The following is a 24295-nucleotide window of genomic DNA, read 5'->3' on the forward strand; positions in this document are numbered from 1 at the left end:
GAAGTTTTTTGTGATCACTTTATATTTTACACACACGTTTACTGTCAGGCAGGCATCACATTATGTGTGAGATCAAAGAGTATAGTATATAGTTTAAGATCAATGACGTCATCGGGGTCACGTGACGAGGCATTAAAGGTGCACTTTTTGAAGTCGTATAACTGTCGAAGTAATGCTGCAATTTTGTTGAAACTTTATAGATTGTTTGATATTGGCAAGTTCTCGTGAATTGTGAAATGACGTTATGATTACGTCATCACATGTTTTTTTTAATGATTTTTGTCAGTTTTCACCTTTAACACATAAATTGCTATCTGAACACGGTATAATCCATTTTTAAATTTTTGTTAATCGCTTTGCATACCCAACAAATTTCAAACTCAGTTGAGAAATTTAAATATTTGTTTGACGAAACAGCTATGCATTTGTGCACAAATGCAATCATGTGTAGTTATTATTTTGTTTTTTACTTACTTACTTTTTTATAAACAGCTTCGTTTATAGTTTGTTTTCAAGGCGTTTTTAACAAATATTTCCCTTCCGGTTATTTAGTCTCTTCTCAAGTCGTCATTATTCATCGTTTCCTAGGTCCTCAACCACAAAAGCTATTTTGACAATCTATACATCATATGAAAGGGCTTTACATACGGAGTCTGTGTTCAAGGCGTTTTTAACAAACATTTCCCTTTCGGTTAGTTGGGCAGAGACACCCGTATTTGCTCAAATACAGCTCCTGTGCTTTCTAGTCCAGTTTTGTTTTCGTCGGTACAATAGAAGCTGATACAATGGGATTATGATGTATTACTTTGCCAGGGTTTACTCGCACAACGGCCCTTTTCGAAACCACGGCTTCGGCTCCAGATACGGCTTAGGCTAGATTGGCCCCGCGACTGTTTTGACATTCTGAGAATGCTTTGCGTAGCGTGCTTCATGGCTTCAGACGGCCTGAAAACTAAATCCAAAGCCGAAGCTGTAGTTTCAAAAAGGGCCTTTGAAATGCTGTGGCTGAAAGGCTGACATTTAATACTCAGTTTAATATCAAGTCGCTAGTTCCTTGTACGAGGTTGTTGAAAGGCAGTGGACACTATTTTGCTGATACTCAAACAATTGTTAGAAACGGCCCCCTCTGAAGTAACGTAGTTTTTGAGAAATAAGTAATTTTCCACGAATTTGATCTCGATACCTCAGAATTAGGTTTTGAGGTCCCTAAATTAAACATCTGAGGGCACGCAACTCGGAGTGACTAGTAATTTTCCACGAATTTGATCTCGATACCTCAGAATTAGGTTTTGAGGTCCCTAAATTAAACATCTGAAGGCACGCAACTCGGAGTGACTAGTAATTTTCCACGAATTTGATCTCGATACCTCAGAATTAGGTTTTGAGGTCCCTAAATTAAACATCTGAAGGCACGCAACTCGGAGTGACTAGATTTTTTTTCTTGCATTCTTGCAACTATGACGACCAATCGAGTTAAAAGTTTCACAGGTCATTGTAAGTTATGTTGAGACACACTGAGTGAGAAGACTGGTCTTGAATTAATGGTCTGGTCTTTAATTCTTTTTATTTTATTACTGGAATTGTGTTAAATTGTTATGCGCTCTCGAACAGGCTGGTCCTGGAGAGAGCGCAATAATAAGTTCAATAAATTACTACTACTACTACTACTACTACTACTACTACTACTACTACTACTACTACTACTACTACTACTACTACTACTACTACTACTACTACTACTATTATTATTATTTTTATTATTATTATTATTATTATTAACAAAGGTGTCCAGTGTCAAGTTATTGATTCGTGCACTCAAAATGAATGTTTGTTACAAAGGGAATGTTAGTAGTAGTAGTAGTAGTAGTAGTAGATGTGTTTTTAAAAATGAATCAATGCGTGGTGAAGAGGTTTTCAACTAGTGGTTTAAACCCAACGAGGCCCGGTTCTTAATAATTTTACCGAGACGAAGTCGAGGTAAGTTATCAAGAACCAGGCCTCGGCGGGTTTTAAACACTAGTTGAAAACCGATCCAACAAACTTTGATTCCCATTCATAAATACCTTTTCGGTAAAAAAACATCAACACTTTTTGGTCAAAAAGTAAAAAAATGTAAACATTTTAATTGTTCAATGATTTCTTTCAATACAACACCTTTCCAGCTATGAAATGGTAAGGCCCTCGGGTAAACAACTCCTTATAAGGGAATGCTGTGCGCGTCGTGCGTATCGGGTGATGTGGCACAACTGTCCCGGCCGTTGCTCTCGACCAATAGGGATGAAGAAACTGTCTTATAAGCACAGGTGCAAGCTCGCGTGTCACGCCCATGTTTCAACACTTTTTACTGGTCATTAATAAAGGTTTATACACACCCACGTGACGCGCTCTTCACCAATAGGAATAGCGAAACTGTCTGAGGCATTTATGAATGCAAGATAATTCCACGACCAGGCAAAGCCCGCAGTATTGAGACAAAAGACAGTCAAGCAAACGCCGCTCTTTCTGTGAAGAAAATATGCAGGCCAGAAAACGACTAAGAAACAAAATTTGCTTCAAGTCTTTTCTTAAAAAATAGGCAGTGAATTCGAGGTGTGTATTATAGTGATTGGAAGATTGTTCCACAAAAAGCCCTTTTCTCACTATATAATTTTTCCCAGGGATTTTGGTCAATCTTTTCGTACTACAAAAAAAAACTCCCGGAATTTTCCGGGAAATAACTTATTCCCAGGAAAAAATAACCCCTGCTCAGGGAGTTAACCCCTTGGTAAAAACAGCTAGTGTGGACAAAAGCGGGTTTAACTTACCGTAACTTTTGCGTCCACTGTGTTGAGACGTCTGCATGGGCTCTCATGTGTATCACATTTACTGGGGATTGATCAGAATGGTTAAACATCAGTATAAATGTTTAAATGGACTTGCACCAGCATATCGTTCATCTTGTTTTTCTTTTCACATTCAAACTAGGGCTGGGCTTCGCTCAGCATCCGACAAAACCCGTCTTGCTGAAAATAAACCGAGCAGCAAATCTCTTCAATCCGCTGCATCTTAATCATTTTCCTTAGCCGCTCCAGGGCTGTGGCACCATCTTCCCATCACAATACGCACCTCAATTTCACTGCCTATTTTCAAGAAAGCACTTAAAAAACATCTTTTTCCTGTCTGTTTATTGCTTTATTGTTCATTTGTTGTATTATCTGCATTGCTATTGTTCGTTTAAAGCGATGTGGTCTAAATGAAATGGCGCTATATAAAAACTCATTGTATTGTATTGTATTGTATATTGTACATAAACCCGGAAAATTGCTCCGTAGTGTGAAAAGGGCTACAGATAAATTACACTTTATGTGATATTTTTGAATATTGTGTTACAGAGACCTTGGTGGGAACTTCTTGCAAAACATACCGACGGATTGGTTGTTACAGTTTCCTCGACTCATTTCCCTGTAAGTATTGCATCTAAGGTCTGCCAGTATGTTGATATACAATCCCAAGTTCCGAAAGTTTCCCTAAAGGCAGTGGACACTATTGGTAATTACTCGAAATAACTATCAGCATAGAACCTCACTTGGAAACGAGTAATGGGGAGAGGTTGATAGTATACAACATTGTGAGAAACGGCTCCCTCTGAAGTGACTTATGTTTCGAGAAAGATGTAATTTTCCACGAATTTTCAAATTTTCACAGGTTTGTTATTTTATACAAATATTGATACACACCAAGTGAGAAGACTGAATTTTGACAATTACCAATAGTTTCCACTGTCTTTAAAGTGCACAAATACAACGCAACAAAGTTTATTTTGCGCATTATATAGCCTAACTGTGAATTTAATGTGTTATCTGGTCTGTGCTTCCCACACACCTAGGAAACACTAAAACAACACAACGGAATACACGTAGGAAAATGTCACTGACAGTAGTGTTTGAACACATGGCAACGTGGTCTCTTTTTCTTGTCAATGACGCCCGCCTTCATAATAACACACAAAAGCATAATGCATGAACGCTCTTTTTTTCCGTTGGTGCTTCACTACAGCAAAACATCAGTGCGCACCCGTGCGTTGTAAGTGTGAAGCACGTGCTTACTCGGTACGGTCCACTTGAGTTCTGTGTGCTCATTGTACAGCTGAACTTGGGAAGTGCCGAGTAAGCATGGACCACGCACTTATCCGTCCGTGCTCCGTCCGTGGAGCAAGTGACCGTTGCAAAAATTTAAAAGATTCACGGAGTCCGTGCGTTGTGCGCACATTGGCTGTAGAGGGCACGCGCGTCACCCGTAAAATACGGGGCCGAATCCGTAGCCAGAACGCATCGAAAGTTCTTCCTGCACTAACAAGTGCTACGTCGTGTCTACGTGCTCCAAAATCCGTACTGAGGCGGTACTCACCACGTACGGATTCCCAAATCTTGCCCACGTTTTTTTTGCAGGTAGACAGCACGCACTTGCACGTACGGCAGGTTGAATATTTTTTTTGTTTTTTTTTTACAATTAAAATCTGTTTATAGTCATATGACTCGATCACGACTTGACAAAGAGTTAACAAAGCTCAGTTTTAAAAACAGACAGAGACTCAATTATCCTCCAGACTAGTGGCAAAGCTTGAGCACAAGCTTTCTTCCTTGGCCATTGGTACTCTCAGAGTAAGGTTGTCACTTTATGTATTTTGAATTTCTATGCTTTCACTTTATGTATTTTTTATTTCAGGAATGTATCACACAATTCAATTTCGGGGCCTTTTCGTGTACCACCATTTCTTAAACACATGTAAGTTAAAATTTCCTTTTTCGTTTTTCTCGTACTATAATTAAATCAAACCAGTATATTTCAAAATTGATTATATTATTCAAAAATATTCAAGAACTTGTTTTTGTCTTTTATCGTGTGTGTGTGTTAAAAATCCAAGCATTGTGTCACCAGAAGACGATCTGGAGCATTCTCCAGAAGACGATCAGAGCATACTGATCGAAACGTCGAGTTAATCCAACGGTTCTTTTCAGAACCACCCAAACTCATTTAGAGATTGTTATTACATGGTGTTACCGCAAACTCTTCTATATCTTATTTCCACCATGCAAAGTTTCAAATCCTACTCATTTTGTCACCGTTTAAATTAACAAAAGTTGTTTACCTTTGCCATGCCTTACACCACCATTGCGTGAAGTGTTGCCGTTAGTCGTCCATTACTCGTAACGATATTTACCCTAGGCAGACCTCCATGATTCAGTGACAAGAAAGATAAATTAAAGACAATTTAAATCACAGCGGTGCCTTTAATTTGCAATAAATTTTCTCGAAGATTGTAATTTGTTTTTCATTCTGCTAAATTGTTTGGTAACAGATCTGCTGGATACAACCAGTTGCAAGATATAACAATGATGATGGCAACCGGATTAAGGTTACAAAATGCGTAAGTATCTTTGAGCAACAGTAATATGCGCTGCCCTCACATGTACCCCGCTACCCCTGCTGGGTGGAGAGGATCAATTAAGTGTCTTGCTCGGGGACACAGTTTTTTAAATTTGTTTTTAAATTATTGAATGGTTACAGCGCCCTCTCTTGGCGTGAACCGTGGACAGCAACAATAACTGAATCCGGGGAAATTAAATGCGTTCCTTTCTTTTCCAAGATTCTTTTCTTATTTCACATTAATTTAAGACCGAGGTATATTAAAAAACACAACTTGACTGGCATAGTTCAGTAAATAGTGTATGTTTTCTAAATTTAATAGACAATAAAGTTGTACTTTTTTGCATATCCGAATTTGTCTATATTGGTCTGCTAAATTCTTAATTAATGGTGGCTCTTATAACAATGTTTCTATAAATCCTTTTTTTATAAGAAAAAATAGGGGTCTCAATATACATGGTTTAAACGAGTTATTGTCTTAGTTTGTCTGGTTAAATACAAGTTTTCTACGAATAGAATAGTGAGGAAGGAATTTTGACGGTATATAATTTCTGACATCTTTTTCACTTTCTGTCCCAAAAGCTGGTATGGTTTCTTTGGTAAATTGTTGTTGGAATTGAGGCACTTCCGGATTTTTATAGAGAAATATTACATTTTAAAAACTGTTTTGAAGAGAGTTTGACATTTATTGACCAGAAAAAAACGTTTTCCAGTTGATTCCATACCAACGCAGTTCGTCGGTTACCTATAAAGACAAAGTGTTTCCTATAAGGCGTTCCCCCAACCTCGTGCCCGTGAGTGACCAGAAATAGGTCCCTCTCCGTGGGAATAGACGTACACTGTACCTCATTGCCAGTCAATATTATTGTTCTCTAATGATTTGCCTTATTTGCCTTATCACAGTAAGGGCGGCGTGTTATAGTTAGTATTAAAGGCAGTGGACACTATTGGTAATTACTCAAAATAATTATTGGCATAAAACCTTTCTTGGTGAAGAGTAATGGGGAGAGGTTGATAGTATACAACATTATGAGAAACGGTCCCTCTCGAGCGCCATAGTTTCCAAGCAAGACATAATTTTACACGAATTTTCGAGACCTCAGATTTAGAACTTGAGGTCTCGAAATCAACCATTTAAACGCACACAATTTCGTGTGACAAGGGTTATTTTTCTTCCACTCATATCTCGCAACTTCGACGCCTGATTGAGCTCAAATTTTCACATTTTTTTTTTATTTTATGCATATGTTTAGTTGCACCAAGTGAGAAGACTGGTCTTTGACAATTTTACCAACAGTGTCCACTGCCTTTAAGTCATAAAGTAAATGCAATATTTTTATTTTATTTTTTTATTTTTTTTGTAGATACTTGTTAATTCATTTTTTTTTCTGAGATCTGTCAAAACTGTAAAGTTAAATGGTGTCGACCTTTTGGTTGTTTTTAATTAAGATTTATTAGTACACCTTAACAATAAACACACACAAAATAAATAAATAATATAATGATTTTTTTTTTACCCAGAGATTTCACAATGAACGAGGTTGAAGTTCTTCGAACGAATACATTTGTAAACTGCACCGAGTTACAGAATGTGTAAGATTTATTTATTTATCAATCTGACCCTTTCCTTGTGTTAAAGGCGATGGATACAACTGGTATTTTCTCAACATAAAACCTTACTTGATAACGAGCAATGAAGAGCTGTTGACAGTAAAAATACATTGCGAGAAACGGCTCCCTCTGAATTGACGTAGTATTAAGAAAAAAGTTAGTTCACACTAAACTGTTTGAATTTGATTTCAAGACCTCAAAATTGGATTTTGAGTTCTCGTAATTAAAGTTCTGAGAGCACACACAACTTCGTGTGACAAGGTTTTTTTCTCCATTATTATCTTGCAATTTCGACGACCACTTCAGTTCAAACTTTCACAGGTTTATGTTTTTTTGCACATGTCGAGATACACCATGTGAGAAGACTGGTCCTCGACAATTACCAAAGGTGTCCGGTGTCTTAAAACATAATTTACTTGTTACTCTTTTTTGTATTGAATTATTTAAATTTAAACCTGCTTTTTAGAGACAAAACTACTGTATAGTTATTAATATTCATTTTGAAGAAGGAATATAACTGCCTCTAGCTATCGGTCAATCTTGGTGGTCTAGTTGGTATGACACTGCTTTAGAGTTACAAAGGTCGTGGGTTGTGATGCGTGTGATTTTCCTCACATAACCTTGGGAACGTACCAATTAAACAGTGCTAATACATACTGGTGTAAATGGGTAAAATCTAAATGAACATAACTGATTGAAGTCTAACAATGATTATATAATATACAATTACATTTTTATTTTGTATTTTTACTTCTGTTGTTGCTTAGTGTTCTTTTTCGGTATATAAAATGCCCTTTTATCTGGGGGATCACTTTTTAACTCGGTATTATTAGGCCCACTATTTTTCTGTGGTAAGGTCTATCCCATTTTAAACGTTGTACCTTTTTACTGGTGACTGTATTTTTATGTGAGCAATAAGGCTAAAGGAATTTCCCTTGCGGGGACAATAAAGTTTTATTGTATTGTATTAATAGTGGCCTGAACTTGAACAAGATATCCAAAATTGAACCAAAGGGTCTGGCTGTAAATGAGTTCACCAAAATGTAAGTCTAACATTAATTACTACGTGCCCTTCAATGGGAGACTTTCCAACGCTAGGTGGCAGCAGACTTACCGGGTAAATTTCAATTGTTTACGTAGCTCTGGCCGTGTCCGAAACGACGACTTCGGCTACAGCTACGTCTAGATCAGCGCGATCTAGCCGTAGCTCTAGCCAAAGTAGCCGTCTCGGACACGGCCTCTGAACATGCGCATAATTCTGAGAACAATGGCTTTACCCAGTAAGTCTGCTGCCACCTATCGTCACAGAAAGTCTCCTATTAGCTCATTTAAATACCGACTAAAAACATTTGTACTTAATTCCCAACATAATTGATTGTTTTTTTTTTTTTTTTTAAACTGGTAGTTGGTGAAGCCGTTACTTACTTACTAACTCATCCATGTTTTCTAATTCGTATCGTGTGTTTATTAATTGTAAGTCCCTTTGTTTACTTCGCATACATGTTCTGCTCCAGCGTTATATATACCTTGTTTAACCATAGTTAAACCTTTATGTGTTTATCTTTATGTCTATAGTGGTCCTGTTTTGTTCTGTATTGTTGGAACGGGCACATCCACCACAAACCTCGGCTTTTAGGACGATGCCTCCATGTGAATGTGGAAATAATGATGTTATAATATTGATTGATTGAACATGTTTCATGAACAGGTACAAATGTATATAACATTTGAGGCATTGCATGGTGGAGTATCAGCATATTTGTTTTGCGGTAGCACGATGTGTGTACTTCCCGGTGACTATAGTGTTCGCTCTCTTTTTTTTTTGTGCGGCGATTTTAACATATCTTTCTTACCATATACATTTCATAACAAACAGTTTTCAAACGCTTTTCAAAGACCAACTCGTCCGATCTAAGGCAATGTGTTCCTTTCAGAAACCATTTCAATACTTCGTGTACGTACTTCACTGCTTATGTTTCATTTAGTTACATGTTGTTCATGTTTGTTGTGTTGTCATTTATAGCCTTCGACAAAGACTCTGCTAGGGTCGAAACGTCAGGCCACTAACTATTTTTTTTTTTGCATTAATAACATCGGTCCATTTGGTTGGTAAGTTGTTTGCAACATCTAATTATTTGCTTCAATAAGTGTGTACAAACGTTCAGAGTGTGTAAACAAAGGCGACTGAACAAGAAAGCAAACCCCTTTTTTAACGAGCATTTCGGCTTATTCATACCTCGTTGTTTTAATCTGGTCCTGTAACAAAAGTTTTAGTTAAAAAAAAATAATAATAATAAATCGGACCCCAAGCCAGCCCCTTGTGCTCAACCTCCGTTTCAACTTTCTAAATTTGTGTATACTTTCTCAGCTAAATAATTGTTTTTAAACAATCAATTTTAACATGTTTCATGTTCTCTCTTCCTTTGACAGAAGAATGCACGACAACCGATTAACAGAGCTAACTCCAGCTATGATTGGTGATGGACGCTACCTTTCATTGTAATTAAAGGGTCTATGTACTTTTTTTAGGACCAAAAACACAATGTTCACAGATTTACATTTAACTTACACACAGTTTAAAGATAATGATAGTAGAAAGCTTCCCTGAAAATATTACTTGTTGAGGTGCTGCAGTTTTTGAGAAATGAGTAAAACAATGTCATGAAAAGAACTTTCGTCTCACTGACTTTGCGACGAAAATTATTTTATCATTATCTTCAAACGGTTTAAGTTTAATGTAAATCTGTGGACATTGTGTTTTGTGTTACAAAAAGTACCCGCAAATCTTACATCAAAACACCATAATTGTCACAAATAGGCATTGGGCACCTTTGGTAATTGTCAAAAACCATTCTTCTTACTTGGTGTACCTCAACATATGCATAAATGAACAAACCTGTGAAGATTCGAACTCAATTGTTCGTCGAAGCTCCTTGAGAATAACGGAAGAAAAACACCCGTGTCAAACATGTTGTGTGCTTTTAGATGATTGAGTTCAACGTCAGCTGAGGTCTCGAATTCATTTCAAATTGTTAAGTGAGAAATAACTTTTTTTTTCTTCGAAAAACCTGCGTTACCTCAGAGGGAGCCTTTTCTCAAAATGTTTATACTCTCCATGGCTCGAATACACCAAAATAATACGGTGTTAACCAAAAGCCCGTAAACATGCGTGCCTCCAAGAGCAGCTTTTCAAAAACTAGCTTCACACTAAATCAGAGGAGAGATCAATCATGTCAATAGGAGTTACTGCAACAATGGACATTGACACTTTTCACCTGTAAGCACATACCGCGACAACAATACCGCGACAACAATACCCGACCGATTGTAACAAACAAGGTGTCAAAATCACTGTATTAAAATTGTCCGTCTCCTGATATTTTCACTTTTAGAATACGAAAAACAATTTTAAAATTATAGGTGCTTTTACAACAGCCGCGTTACTTTTTGTTGCTGTCTTTATATATTGATGTGTAATACCACACATTTCTCGTATTATTTTAGAGACGTCAAGGGGAATCATTTGACACGGATAGAGAGCTACACACTAGGAGGGTTTACGAATAGAATGTGAGTGGTTTACTACACAGGCTTTTAATGGATGCGTGCGTTTAGCTTCCCTGGGTCTCACCCGCAAGGCTCACTCAGGTGAGCCCTTGACAACAGCTTAATGAGCATAAGAGGGAGTTCTGGTTTTAAACAACAGATGGTTGTGTGCTTTCAAAGTTTCTAAAAACAAACTCCATTCACTAATAACCACTCAAAAAAGGGCCATCAGGATGTGCACCTTATCGCATCCCCGGGAGCACACCGCACCTCTTTTCGCACAGTTACACCATGGAGGACTTCAAAATCGAACCTGCGGTACCGCGGTCGTTTAACAACACCTCGTAATCACCCACATACCTTATACAGACAATGGGCGACCTGGCGTACAAATAGCTTTGTTTATTGGTTATTCCTTAAAAACATTGTTTGTACTCTGTTTTCATGAAGTATGGAAATAAATATCAGTTTGAATGAATTCGAGACCTCAGCTAAGGTCTCGAATTCGATTCAAATATCTTAGTGAGGAATAACTTCTTTCTCAAAAACTACGTGCTTTTTAGCGTCATGCTATGCTATGAAAATGTGGCGAAAGGGGACTTACAATAAAAACAAAGTCAAACTATGGGTGCGTTCGATTAGCTACCCAGGGTCTACCCCGGTACCTTCGAATAGCTTTGTCAGGGGTCACCCGAGTCAGCACCGCGGGGTCGTCGAACGCACCCAAACAAATACTCATTGTAGGACAAAAAAACAGTAAAATACCATTGCATCCTTTTCCATACTATTAGGTTATTTACATTGATGTCTTATAACCCGACTATTATTTCCTCTGAAGAAATCTCTCACACAACAGTTTACAGGAACTTCCAGATGATCTATTTACACATAAGACAGATTCTGAACGGCCTATTATTGACATGTGAGTTTTTTGGCTTTTCTGAAGTCTTTTTTGTTTGTTTTGTTTTTTGAGAAAACGTTTTGTTTTGCTTAGAGCATTAAAGGCAGTGGACACTATTGGTAACTACCCAAAATAATTATTTGCATAAAACCTTACTTGTTAACGAGTAATTGGGAGCTGTTGATAGTATATCACATTGTGAGAAACGGCTCCTTCTGAAGAAACGTCGTTTTCGAGTAATTTTCCACGAATTTGATTTCGAGACCATAGAATTAGGTCTTGAGGTCTCGAAATCAAGCATCTGAAAGCACACAACTTTGTGTCAAGGATGTTTTTTCTTTCATTAGTATCTCGCAACTTCGACGGCCAGTTGAGCTCTAGTTTTCACAGGTTTGTTATTTGTTGCATATTATGTTGAGATACACCGAGTGAGATGACTGTCTTTGACAATAACTAATAGTGTCCAGTGTCTTTAATACTTACAACTTCATTCACAAAATTACATCTGGATTGTTGAAGATCATGAACTAACAGATTCGTTTTTTTTGAAATCAAAAATTATGTATCATGTTACTTACATATAATTAAGTAGTTACGTTTCACCCCTAAGTTAGGAGCTTCGTCAGACTGGTGACCATCCGTCGATTTCACAAAGAGTTAGGACTCGTCTTATCTCGAGTTAGGACGAGGAACTCGTCCTAACTTAGGATTAATCTTAAGGTCTGCATGCTACAGTGCAGGGTTGGGACTCGTCCTAAGTCATAAGATTAATCCTAAGTTAGGAAGAGTTTTGTGAAATCGACGGATGCATTTTATACCCTTTCTTAGTGGACATAGAGGGCGTTGTAGGCGTTGTTTGGACTAATTTGTCGTAAAATCCTACATAAGTTTGGATTTGTAAAAAAAAAAAATACTTTAATGAATTGACCCTGTTTTAGTGTGAGCAGTGTCTTTTTGTAGTCAACTTGAATTTGTTTCGTTTGTAAAATCAAGACCAACAAAATAAAATAGAATAGAAACATGGCGCATTTTTAGTTTTTGGGAAAAGAATGAATTAAAATTGCCAACACGTTGCCTTGGATCGGTCGAGTTGGTCTTTGAAAAGCGTTTTGTAATCGTTTGTTATAACGTGCATATGATAGAAAGGTTAATAACACGGTCGGCCATTTATGGGAGTCAAAATTTTGACTCCCATAAATGGCCGACCGTGATAGTTCGCGACGTAAAAAGAAAACCGTGCAATTTTGAGTGATACTTGCGTAGATCATTATATTCTACTATTAAAACATCTTTTTAACATATGCATTTCATAACAAACGGTTTCAATCGCTTTTTAAAGACCAACTCGTCCGATCCAAGGCAACGTGTTCCTTTTTAAATTTGCATCGGGGGTAAAGCAAATTCATTTTGGTTTTACCCATAAAGCCCGAAGTGTGTTAGCACTGTATACTCTACTGTAGTAATTATCCGAGTTTTGTGAAGAAACAAAAAATCACAGACCAGACCAGACCACCGATATTGCCCCGTAGCTAGAGGCAGTATACGGGTAAAAACGAGAATTCATTTTCTCTATCCCCGATGCAAATGTAACATCTCTAATAAATCGTCACAGTATACCCGCTGCTAAAACTGCGAATCTTTCAGTGAAAATACTGTCATCAATCCACGTCATCCTCACACGCTAAAAGTCTGCAATCTCTCCGCTCGCACAGATTCTGTGTTCAATTCACCTTCCCATTGACTTCCAAGGTTATGGGATACTTTCCCCTCACACATTCGGGATGCTGCTGTCATCTCTCCTCTGCCGACATTTCTCCGCCAACTTAGAGACGTCTGTTTAAACCCCACCTCTTAAATAGTTTTAACTTGCTGGTGCTTGCAAGCGTGGTGAACTTAATCATTATTGTTGTATAGTCAGTTCAATTTCTATTGTGTTTCGCTTAATCCTCTGGATTAGTGCTACTTATGCGTGGGACAACAAGCTTCCGAGCAACAGTAATCAAGTTTACTTTTGTTGTTCCTGTTAATATGTTTATTGTGTGCTTTTTGCTTGAATAATTATTGTATTCGTTATTATGATGATGATGATGATGATGATGATGATGATGGTGATGGTGATGGTGATGGTGACAACTGCAGCCGATTTCACGAAACTTTGCGCAACTGCGTAAGTCCATTAGCGCAACGTTCATGGCGCAAGTTGCGCCACAAATTTATGGCCGAGTTCCGCTATTTTCACTAAAGTAACGCCACGTCTAAAAGTGGCGCAAGCCGGAAAGTTGCGCTACAAAAATGTCGCAACTTACGCCCTCGATTTTGATGGCGCAAGTAAGTATTTTATTGCGCAAGTTAAAAAACTGCCACCAACCGTATTTTGCGTGGGTTAGCTTGCGCTATTCTTGGGGCAGCGACGACGGTTCAGTGTTTTCCGAAATATATTTCATTCTTTCTTTAAGCGGAAACAATACAAAAACACATTAATCAGTCAATGGTTTCAAGTACGTTTTGCTTTGAAAAAACCCAACACGTTTGTAAGGAATAACGGTAAATTCGGCCACGATTTTTGGGGTCCTTGAACCAGTGACTGTTGGTTGGAATTGCCACCATAAATACAATTTCAGTAAACACTTTCGTCACTCATAATTTTATTTGTCAATTATGAACTCATCGGTTCCGATCAACAGTCCCATATCCACAAATTAATCGATTTTGTTTCCATTAAAAACGATATCCTCCCATATCAAAACAAATCAAATACTTTCATACAAGACAGACAAATCGAAACAAAATAGTTCAAATGCGTTTTTCAATTAAGTTTATTTTTATTTATAAACATTGTTTTATTTATTGCAGCAAAATACTACAATTGCTAATTATTTTATTAATCTTTCAGTAACCACTGTAACATAATTCAAGACCCATACCCCACGCACGAAAAAAATACACAAACAAGTGTATTATAAAACTGATTAATAATTATTTTTTAACTACATGTAGATATTGACTAAATTTAGCTGTCAGAAGATGAACAATAATGGTAGTCACACAGTTTGTCTTCAAAACATTTTAAAATAATGTTACAAAATATTTGGAGAGAATGGTTTACAATACAATACAATACAATAATCTTTATTAGATCCCCAAAAGGGTAATTCAAATGCTCGCATACAGAACAAACATTGACACATTAAAAACATTAAAAAACAGACAATGGCTATATACAATTACAAGAAAAACCACTGAAAAGCGATAAGAAAAAAACTGGAGACCGGGCGATAATTAATAATTATCTTTAAAATTGAGATTGTGTTGTGTTATTGCACGAGGGATAAAGGAGGATGGGTAGCAGTTTGTCGCAGAATATGGCACTCGCACACGACCAGATATTGGGATCAGCTGGCTGGCAAGCTCATCATGAAGCGGATGGTTAGCATTATTCAGTAGCATATTTAGCTTGCCAGCCAGTAGATCCCACAAATGCGAGCTGTGTCGCCACATGAGCAGCGCCACCACATTAATTTAATTTATTAATAGTTGAAAGGATTTTCTGTTTTTAAAGTTAAAACATTAGAGGAACAGTACACACGACTTGAATACTCTTCACGTTTGATTGTTGTTGTTGACATCTTGTGGGTCACTCCCTTTCGTTGATGATTCTATAATGAGAAGAACAAGAAGTGAAAAGGGTATGTTTTTTAAAAGGTTATGATGTAAGTAAATAATCGTCGCCAAATAAAGCTTGGGATTTAAATTGTGTATTTTCATAAAGCCCCATTTTCAATAACATAGCATCTTCACAAAAAATGAAAAATAAATAGATTTATATACTATGTTTCAAGAAAATTGTAAAAGGGGGTAAACAATCAAGTTGTGACAGCAGCATCAGTTGAGCTATATTTGAAAAAATGGTTGACGAAGCTGCCGAAGTTGACAAGCTTTGCTTTTTATGGGCCCCCTCCAACTCCACCACCTTGTGCTCTGTATGTTTTTTGCTTTGTTTTCCGAAATTTATATTTTGCCTTTGCTTGTAAATGTAGTATTATAGTACTATTTCATGTATTATTATTATTCCATTTGCTCGTAAAACCTTGTTCTTTATTCACTTCTAATTGTTTTGTTTATTTGTTTGTGTTTGGAAATAAAGTGAATTGAATTGAATTGAATCGAATTTAACTTCACTGTGTGTATAAATTGTATGTTGTTTTCCGTGTAAAAAAGATCGTGTTTTAAAATGGCCGCTGTGAAGTTTTTTTTTAGCGGTTTCAGGCAACAGTCGTTGAAATAATGATGATATAAGCCTCGTTCGCGGTGTTTGTCATTAATTAAAACGTTGCGCAGCTAACACACGTTTCGTGAAATGCAACTTAAGGAAGTGGAGCAGCTGCGCAACATTTACGTAGCGTTATAGGCCTATCGACAGAGTAAAAAGGACAGAGATTTTATGACAGTGGCTCAAGTTAGCACTCTTTCGTGAAATCGGCACGGGTTTTGTGTGGGTAAGCGTACGTTATTCCTTGGGCAGCGACGACGGTTGGTTTAGTGCCGAAATATATTTCCTTCTTTCGTTTAGCGAAACAAAACAAACATAAAATCACCAGCCATTGGTTTACAGGTACGTTTTACTCTAACCACACGGTTTTGTTTCCCAATGAAATCGGCCACATTTTAGGGGGTATATAGGCCTAACTAAAACGACCAGTGATCGTTGGTTGTTTCCACCACAAGTACAATTTCAGTAAACACCAATCTTTCGTCTTTCATTATTTGTTTGTCAATCATGAATCCATCGGTTCCGATCAACACCCCCATCCACAAACCAACCCCTCTTTGTTCGCAATTCCATTATAAACTTAATTAAACCTTCCATAAAAAAAATAATATACAAAATACTTTCATAAGAACCAGACAGGTCCAAATAAATTAATTTAAATTCTTTAATGAAATTTAGTTAGACCTTCTTTTATTTTCTGCGGCAAAATATATAACAGTTTATTGATGTAATCGTCCAGTGACCACTGTAAAAAAAAAAATATATAAAATTAGGAAGAATTTTTTCGAAACTACAAGAAGATATTAGCTACATTTAAATTTCAGAAGATGAAATATAATGGTAATCCACCACAAAGTTAGTCTTTTTAACACTTCAACAGGTTTTCACCCAAATATTTGGAGAGTAACAGTGGTCTCATATTAATTAATTTAGTTAAAAGGATTTGAAGTTGTTAAATAAATTTGTTATAGTAACAGTAAGGAATAATATCCCCGAGAAATTGGCCAACTTGTTTGAGATAATATCATGGTAAACTTTATTTTTTGATTTGTTTTTCTAACTTAGAGTTGTATAGCACAAATCATTGTTGAAAAGTAGCCCCTACTAAGGGCCCCTTAGTTTAATTTCATTGGATAATTTAAGTCTTTAATAATTATAATATTCCATTTTGCATGGAAAATAACTTTTAGATGACGCTGAGAATGACGCACGTGGTCATGATTTAAAATGGCCGCTGCGTTGCTTTTTTTTCTAGCTGTGTCAAGCAACAGTCGTTGAAAATGATATTAGCCTCGTCCGAGGTGTGGGTAATAAATAAAACGTTGCGCAGCTTAAACTGGTTTCGTGAAATGCAACTTAAGAAATGGCGCAGCTGCGCAACATTTAGGTGGCGTAACTTTACGACATGGCGCAAGTTACTCACACTTTCGTAAAGTCGGCTGCTGGTGTTCCTGGTTGTGGCTGCTAAGAGCGCCTTAGCACCTTGTAAACCCTTATAAGATGCTACATAATTTGGTATCAGAATTTGTATCTTTTAATAACCTCTAAATTAACATAAGCACTTTGAGTACCTTGTTGATAGATATGTGCACTAAAATACTTTGTTACAGAATTATTATTAGAGATGTTAAATTTGCATCTGGGATAAAGAATATTAATTTTGTTTTTTAACCCATACTTTCCCGAGTCCTGTGAAAAAATATCATAGGCATGTTACTCATGTATGGGTAAAAACCAAAATTAATATTCTTTATTCCCGATGCAAATTTAACATCTCTTATATCGTTGCGGTACCCGCTGCCAAAATATAGGATTCGAACTGCCCCTAGCTACCGGGCAAACTCGGTAGTCTAGTTAGTAAGACACTGCTCTAGAATTGCAAGGGTCGTGGGTTCGAATCCCACCCGAGTAACATGCCTGTGATATTTTTTTCCACAGGACTCTGGAAAGTACTGAGTATCAGTGCTAATACACATCGGTGTATGGGTAAAAAACAAAATTAAATTATTATTATTGTTTACAGTTCCCTCTCAAGCAATCCTATCCGACAGATTTCTCCATTACTGTTCAGAGGTGTATATTTGGCCAGAGCTTTGTAAGTAAATTATGTATGTGTTTTTTGTTGTTGCTATAAACATGTGGCAGTTAAAGGGAAGGTACACGTTTGGTTATTACTCAAAACAAATATTTACTTAAAAACAGACTTGGTAACGAGTATTGGAGAGCTGTTGATAGTATAAAACATTGTGGAAAACGACTCCCTCTAAAGGTAACGTAGTTTTTGAGAAAGGGTTAATTTCTCACTGAAATAATAAAAGACTTCTAGCTAGAAGTATTTTATTCTTATCTGAGAGCACACAAATTCGTCCAATAAGGGTGTTTTTTCTTTCATCATTTTCTCGCAACTTCGATGACCGATTGAGCCCACATTTTCACAGGTTTGTTATTTTATGCATTTGTTGAGACACAATAAGTGAGAAGACTGGTCTCTTGACAATTACCAAACATGTACCTTCCCTGTAAATAGATTCCCTGACGGTACTGTTAATACATTTCTGGAAAGAAGAGCCGAAGCTGTGATAAAAGCTAAAAGGAGGAATCTTTAGACGTGAGATCTTTTCTTTCACAATACATCGAACTGAGGTTTTTCTCAAAATGATGTACACGCATACTCTCTAAATGTAAAAGAGTGAAAACACCACTCTTTACAGTTCGAGCTGTCCCCCATATGGCTCTTCAAAAAGAGTGGTGATTATTTCACTCTTTCAGCGGGGTTTCACCCCAGGACAGAGTGAACAGTTATTCAAAAAGATGCAAACTTTAATCTAAAAGAGTGGAAGACCACTCGAAAAAGAGTTGTCTTTCACATGGCTCTTCAAAGAGTGCCTTTTCACTCTTTTACATTAAGAGAGTAGAGCTATATTAAATTGACAATATAGTCAATATATATAGCTATATATATGTTGGGCGCGAACGGTCAATCTGCGCGATCAACCGATCGCGCTGCGCTATTGAACGATCAAATTAAGATCAATTGGTCGCGCAGCAATCGGTCGATCGCGCAACAATCGGTCGATCGCGCAACAATCGGTCGATCGCGCAATGACATCTTTGCGCGATTGACCGATTGCGCTACGAGTATTTTTTCCCGTTATCAGCGGATCGCGCAGGAAAGGCTTTGCGCGATCTACCGATCGTGCAGGAATGGGTTTGCGCGATCGACCGATAGTGCAGGAAAAGTTTTGCGCGATCAACCGATCGTGCAGGAAAAGTTTTGCGCGATCTACCGATCGTGCAGGAATGGGTTTGCGCGATCGACCGATCGTGCAGGAATGGTTTCGCGCGTTCGACCGATCGTGCGGGTAAACTATTCCTTGGGGCGATTTCTCAAAGCAATAAAATTCATAGCAGGACAAATTTTCAGTATCACCATAGTGATTTATATAGTGACGTCACACTACGATTGATTTACAGTTACAATCAATGTTACATCTTTGTGAATTCGGCCCCTGAACATCAGCCGATCGCGCCAAACCATTCCTGCACAATCAGCCGATCACTCATAACCATTCCTGCACAATCGGCCGATCGCGCAAAATCATTCCTGCACAATCGGCCGATCGCGCAAAACCATTCCTGCACAATCGGCCGATCACTCATAACCATTCCTGCATAATCGGCCGATCGCGCAAAATCATTCCTGCACAATCGGCCGATCGCGCCGAGCCATTCCCGCACGATCGGTTGATTTGATCGCGCATGTTCGTTTCCGAATGTTGCGCGATCGACCGATTGTTGCGCGATCGACCGATTGTTGCGTGATCGACCGATTGCTGCGCGATCGACCGATTGCTGCGCGACCAATAGATATTTCAATAGCGCAGCGCGATCGGTCGATAGCGCAGCGCGATCAACCGATCGCGCAGCGCGATCAACCGATCGCGCAGATTGACCGATCGCGCCCAACATATATATAGCTACCTTTCCATACATGTATTCTACTAAAGGCCAATGACCTCCTTACGAAATTAGTGTTTCTTTTCAATGATTTCAAGAGTACCTACCACTGTGTACTCAACAAAAGAACTAATGAAATTATGAAAATGCATTGCAATGCCCTGCAGACGATTTCACAAAACATTACGCAACTGCGTAAGTCCATTTTGCACAACGTTTATTGCCTAACTTGAGCCATAAACGTTGTGCAAGTGGACTTACGCAGTTGCGCAATGTTTCGTGATATCGGTTGCTGCACTGCATATAACTGCAATGCACTGCATTCAATTTAATGGTTTAAATCAATATCCCAATCTTTGAAAGCATGAGTCGATGTTTGTGGAGTTTTTATTTGAGATGTTTTGTTCCTATTCAGATCTTTTTCTGGAGACAAGCTGATTGATGAGAGACTACCAAAGGATTTATTGGTCAACTTGACGGTGTCGTACTTGATGTAAGCAGTGTATGTAGCAATTAGAAACGGTTGTAAATACTAGCTGACAAGCACTGACAAAATTGCGCTCAAACCAAGCAAAATAAAAAGTAATACAACAAAAATACCCAGTGGTCTTTAATCTGGCATTCGATAGTTCACTGTTCTTCTTAAACTATTATATTAATTTTGGTTTTTACCCATATACACCGATGTGTTAGCACTGTATTTACCCGATTTCTGTGAAGAAAAAAAAAATCACCACAAACGGTTTCAAACACTTCTCATAGAACAACACGCCTGATATAAGGCAACGAGTCCCCTTTATTTGATCATGCGTGACCAGTGGTATAGCTGAATGCACGACCCTTTGCAATTCTATCTAATGTAATATTAATGTACCAGCCGTCGATTTCACAAAGAGTTAGGACTCGTCTTATCTCGAGTTAGGACGAGTAACTCGTCCTAACTTAGGATTAATCTTAAGGTCTGCATGCTACAGTGCGGGGTTGGGACTCGTCCTAAGTCCTAAGATTAGTCTTAAGTTAGGAAGAGTTTTGTGAAATCGACGGCAGCTGCCAAAACATAGGATTCGAACTGCCTCTACATACAGCTACCGGGCAATCTCGGTAGTCTAGTTGGTAAGACACTGCTCTGAAATTGCAAGGGCTGTGGGTTCGAATCAAATCCGAGTAATATGCCTGTGATTTTTTTCCCCCCAAACTCGGGTATAAAGTACTGAGAATACAGTTCTAACACATCGGTGTATAATGGGTAAAAACCAAAATTAATATTCTTTATCCCCGATGCAAATTAACATTTATTATAGTTATATTTAAATCATTTGCATTTTAATGCCCATTAGTGCTTTTATAGTTTTAACTGCTTGTATGGTTCTATATTTTTATACTTTGTGCCATGTTTCAATAATGTCCATCAGTATTGTCCATTTTTGTATCTTCTTAAATTGTGGCATCAGGAGATTAACTCGATAGTAATTTAGTTTATTTTTTTTTTTTAATTCTCCAGGGGTGCTGATTTTTTGCAATTTTAATGAATCTTCATGTTTTCGTTTTCTCACTGTTCTTATTGTCTGTGCTTGTATTTTTGCATGTGAAATTAATAAATGAAATGAAATTAAATTTAAGGCCTGGGGTCGATTTCACAAAGAGTTAGGACTCGTCTTATCTCGAGTTAGGACGAGTAAATCCTGAGGTCTGCATGCTACAGTGCAGGGTTGGGACTCGTCGATTTCACAAAACTCTTTCTAACTTAAGACTAATCTTAAGACTTAAGACGATTCTAAAAGAGTGGAAGACCACACGAAAAAGAGTTGTCTTTCATAAATGGCTCTTCAGAGTGTGCGTGTTCAATCCTTTACATTAAGAGAGTATGTTTGTATAAACCTTGACAGCCCCTGTCCAACTTGTAAACACTGTGTTATGTCTAAATAATTTATTTTGGGGTTTGAACAAAGAATTGACTAGAGTGTGATTCGAACCAACGACCTCCGGATTAACGTTCCGGCGCTCTGCCAACTGAGCTGTCTAGCCCTATATTGGCGGTGTCCCTATTTTGTCAGTAACAACATAAATAAACGCTCCTTTTTCTGTTTTTGTAGTGATTTATCAGTGAATGAGCTGTCAAGATTTCCCGGTGAACTTTTACGAACACAGGACACACTTGAAGTACTCTACCTGCAAAATAATCGCATCACCGCTTTGGACGAAACCATGTTCAAAGGACTTCACTCTCTACAGTCTTTGTAAGTTTTCTTCGAGGGTTGTGATAGCCTTTTGTCAAGGCTTTCGTGGCTTGGACAGCTTCGTAGAGCCGCGGTCTCAAGCGCCTGGAACGGGAGACCATACACCTGAGTGTCGAAGCAACGAGGAACTTTTCCAACCTGTTGTGCGGTTTTGTTGATGAATTATTCATGGAGTATGAAACATGCATTAATGTATGCTGATCCGCTGACCCTCGTCGCTCCTGAATGGTTTGGACTTTTGCTACAAAGTCGAGATTTATAGAAACACATAAGAATCCGCAAACAAGTTAGAAAAGGTCATCGTGGCTTCGCCATTCGTGTGTGTAGTCTCACGTTTAAGTCGCTTGGGACCACGGCTCTACGAAGCTGTCCAAGCCACGAGGCCTTGGGAAAAAGCTAGGGTTTGGGTGGCTAGTTCTGATGTTTGACATGAGGTAGGACTTCATACAAATAATTACAATGCTAATAAGCCTCTTTTCAAGTATACACAACAATAAATCTTAACAAAATAATTACAAGGTGCCAACAACAAAATAATCATGCAGAGTTGCTATCTTATTTTAAATTAAACATTGTTAATTTCTAACGCAGAAACCTTTAATTAAAAACTTACTTCATTAAAAGAAAATTACCCGTAGTTGTATTGAACCAAAAGTAGCGCGGCATCACATTTTCAATAATAACAACAAATTGTCAACTAGAAGTTATAATATGAATGTTTAATTATACTACTAATAGTAATACTTTGATTTCTTTGCAGATTCATTTATCAAAATCCGATTATGCAAATGGCAGACTTTCAGTTTTATGAGACAAGCCTCAGTTACCTGTAAGTAAACAATAAATTTAAAGGCAGTGGACACTATTAGTAATTACTCAAAATAATTACCATCATAAAACCTTTATTGATTACGAGTAATGGCGAGAGGTTGATAGTATAACAACTTTGTGAGAAACAGCTCCCTCTGAAGTGACGTAAGTAGTACAGGTGAAGGAACGCTCACCCCGTGCCAGTCCGGCAAGCGTCATCGCGCTGTTTTCACTTCGTGAAAATACAACCGAGACGTACACGTCTCGGTTGTGCTGCGTGGTTTTGTGATGCGGCGCTTCGTGATTTTAAAAAATCACTAACGCACCGAGAACTGAGTACAAACAATAACGGTTTGCACTCAGTTACACTGTCGTGAGACAACTACTGCGGTGTTTTTTCAAACACCACTCAACATAATGCCATGCATCATGTTAACCCCCTAACCCACATATCGGCCCTTCGGGCCTCCCGAACACTGCCGTGGGCCAACCCCTTACCACTGCGTGGCTCGCCCTAATTGCATTAGCCCACTTCCGCCTGGGTCGGCACACCAAGTCTACCACCGCTGCGCGCATGCGCGCTACAGCGCGATGACGCTTGCCGGACTGGCACGGGGTGTGCGTTCCTTCACCTATACTACTGACGTAGTTTTCGAGAAAGAAGTAATTTTCCACGAATTTTATTTAGAGACCTCAAGTTTAGAATTTGAGGTCTCGAAATTAAGCATCAGAAAGCACACAACCTCGTGTGACAAGGGTGTTTTTTATTTCATTATTATCTCACAACTTTGACGACCGATTGTTATATTGATTGAATCTCAAGACTTGAAACAAATCACAGGCAAATTACTAGAGTGGAATTCGACCCCAGCACCTTTGCAATTCGAGAGCATTGTCCAACCAAGAAGAGGTCCTAGATTCATTACGACTCATATATTTAAGCAGCGGGTACCGCAAGGATTTAGCAGTGTCAAATTTGCACCCAGGCACAGTATGTTAATTTAACAATTTGCAGCACATTGTTACTTAAAGGGTATGTACTTTTTGTAGGACAAAAACACAGTGTCCACAGATTAATATCAAACTTTTTACACAGTTTGAAGATAATGATAGTAGAAAGCGTCCCTGAAAAATATTACTTGCTGAGGTGCTGTAGTTTTTGAGAAATGAGTAAAACAAAGTCTTGAAACTTTTTTTTGTCTCAATGATCATGAGACGAAAATTATTTAAGCATGTAAAAACGTATTTTCATGACAATACTTTTACACATTTCTAAAAAAACTACTGCACCTCAGCAAGTAATATTTTAAGATACGCTTTCTATTATCATTATCTTCAGACGGTGTAAGTTTGATGTAAATCTGTGGACATTGTGTTTGTCTTACAAAAAGTACCCAAATTCTTCACGGAATCATCTCAGGTTTTTTCTAACTTGGGTTTTTATCTTTCGTGTCTGTAGTGTTATGTTCCAGGGTAACTTATCAAATGTTGGCACCAGACCATTCGCTACGAAAGGTGGCACCATCAAGCAAATGTAAGTCAAATAATTTAGGAAAG

General features: G+C 37.9%; 1 protein-coding gene across 1 annotated transcript in view; it reads left to right on the plus strand.

Moving 5' to 3' along the window:
- LOC139942759 (uncharacterized) overlaps window positions 1-24295 on the plus strand; it is a 40165-nt gene that overhangs the window by 6781 nt on the left and 9089 nt on the right. The window contains 13 exon segments of the mRNA XM_071939550.1: window positions 3372-3443; window positions 4705-4764; window positions 5339-5407; window positions 6928-6999; window positions 7992-8060; window positions 9448-9516; window positions 10522-10587; window positions 11402-11485; window positions 17758-17829; window positions 20107-20184; window positions 21785-21928; window positions 22689-22757; window positions 24198-24272. Of these exon segments, the coding sequence (XP_071795651.1) occupies window positions 3372-3443; window positions 4705-4764; window positions 5339-5407; window positions 6928-6999; window positions 7992-8060; window positions 9448-9516; window positions 10522-10587; window positions 11402-11485; window positions 17758-17829; window positions 20107-20184; window positions 21785-21928; window positions 22689-22757; window positions 24198-24272 (999 nt within the window).

Source organism: Asterias amurensis, chromosome 10 (assembly GCF_032118995.1).
Source record: "Asterias amurensis chromosome 10, ASM3211899v1".
NCBI classification, from domain to species: Eukaryota; Metazoa; Echinodermata; class Asteroidea; order Forcipulatida; family Asteriidae; genus Asterias; species Asterias amurensis.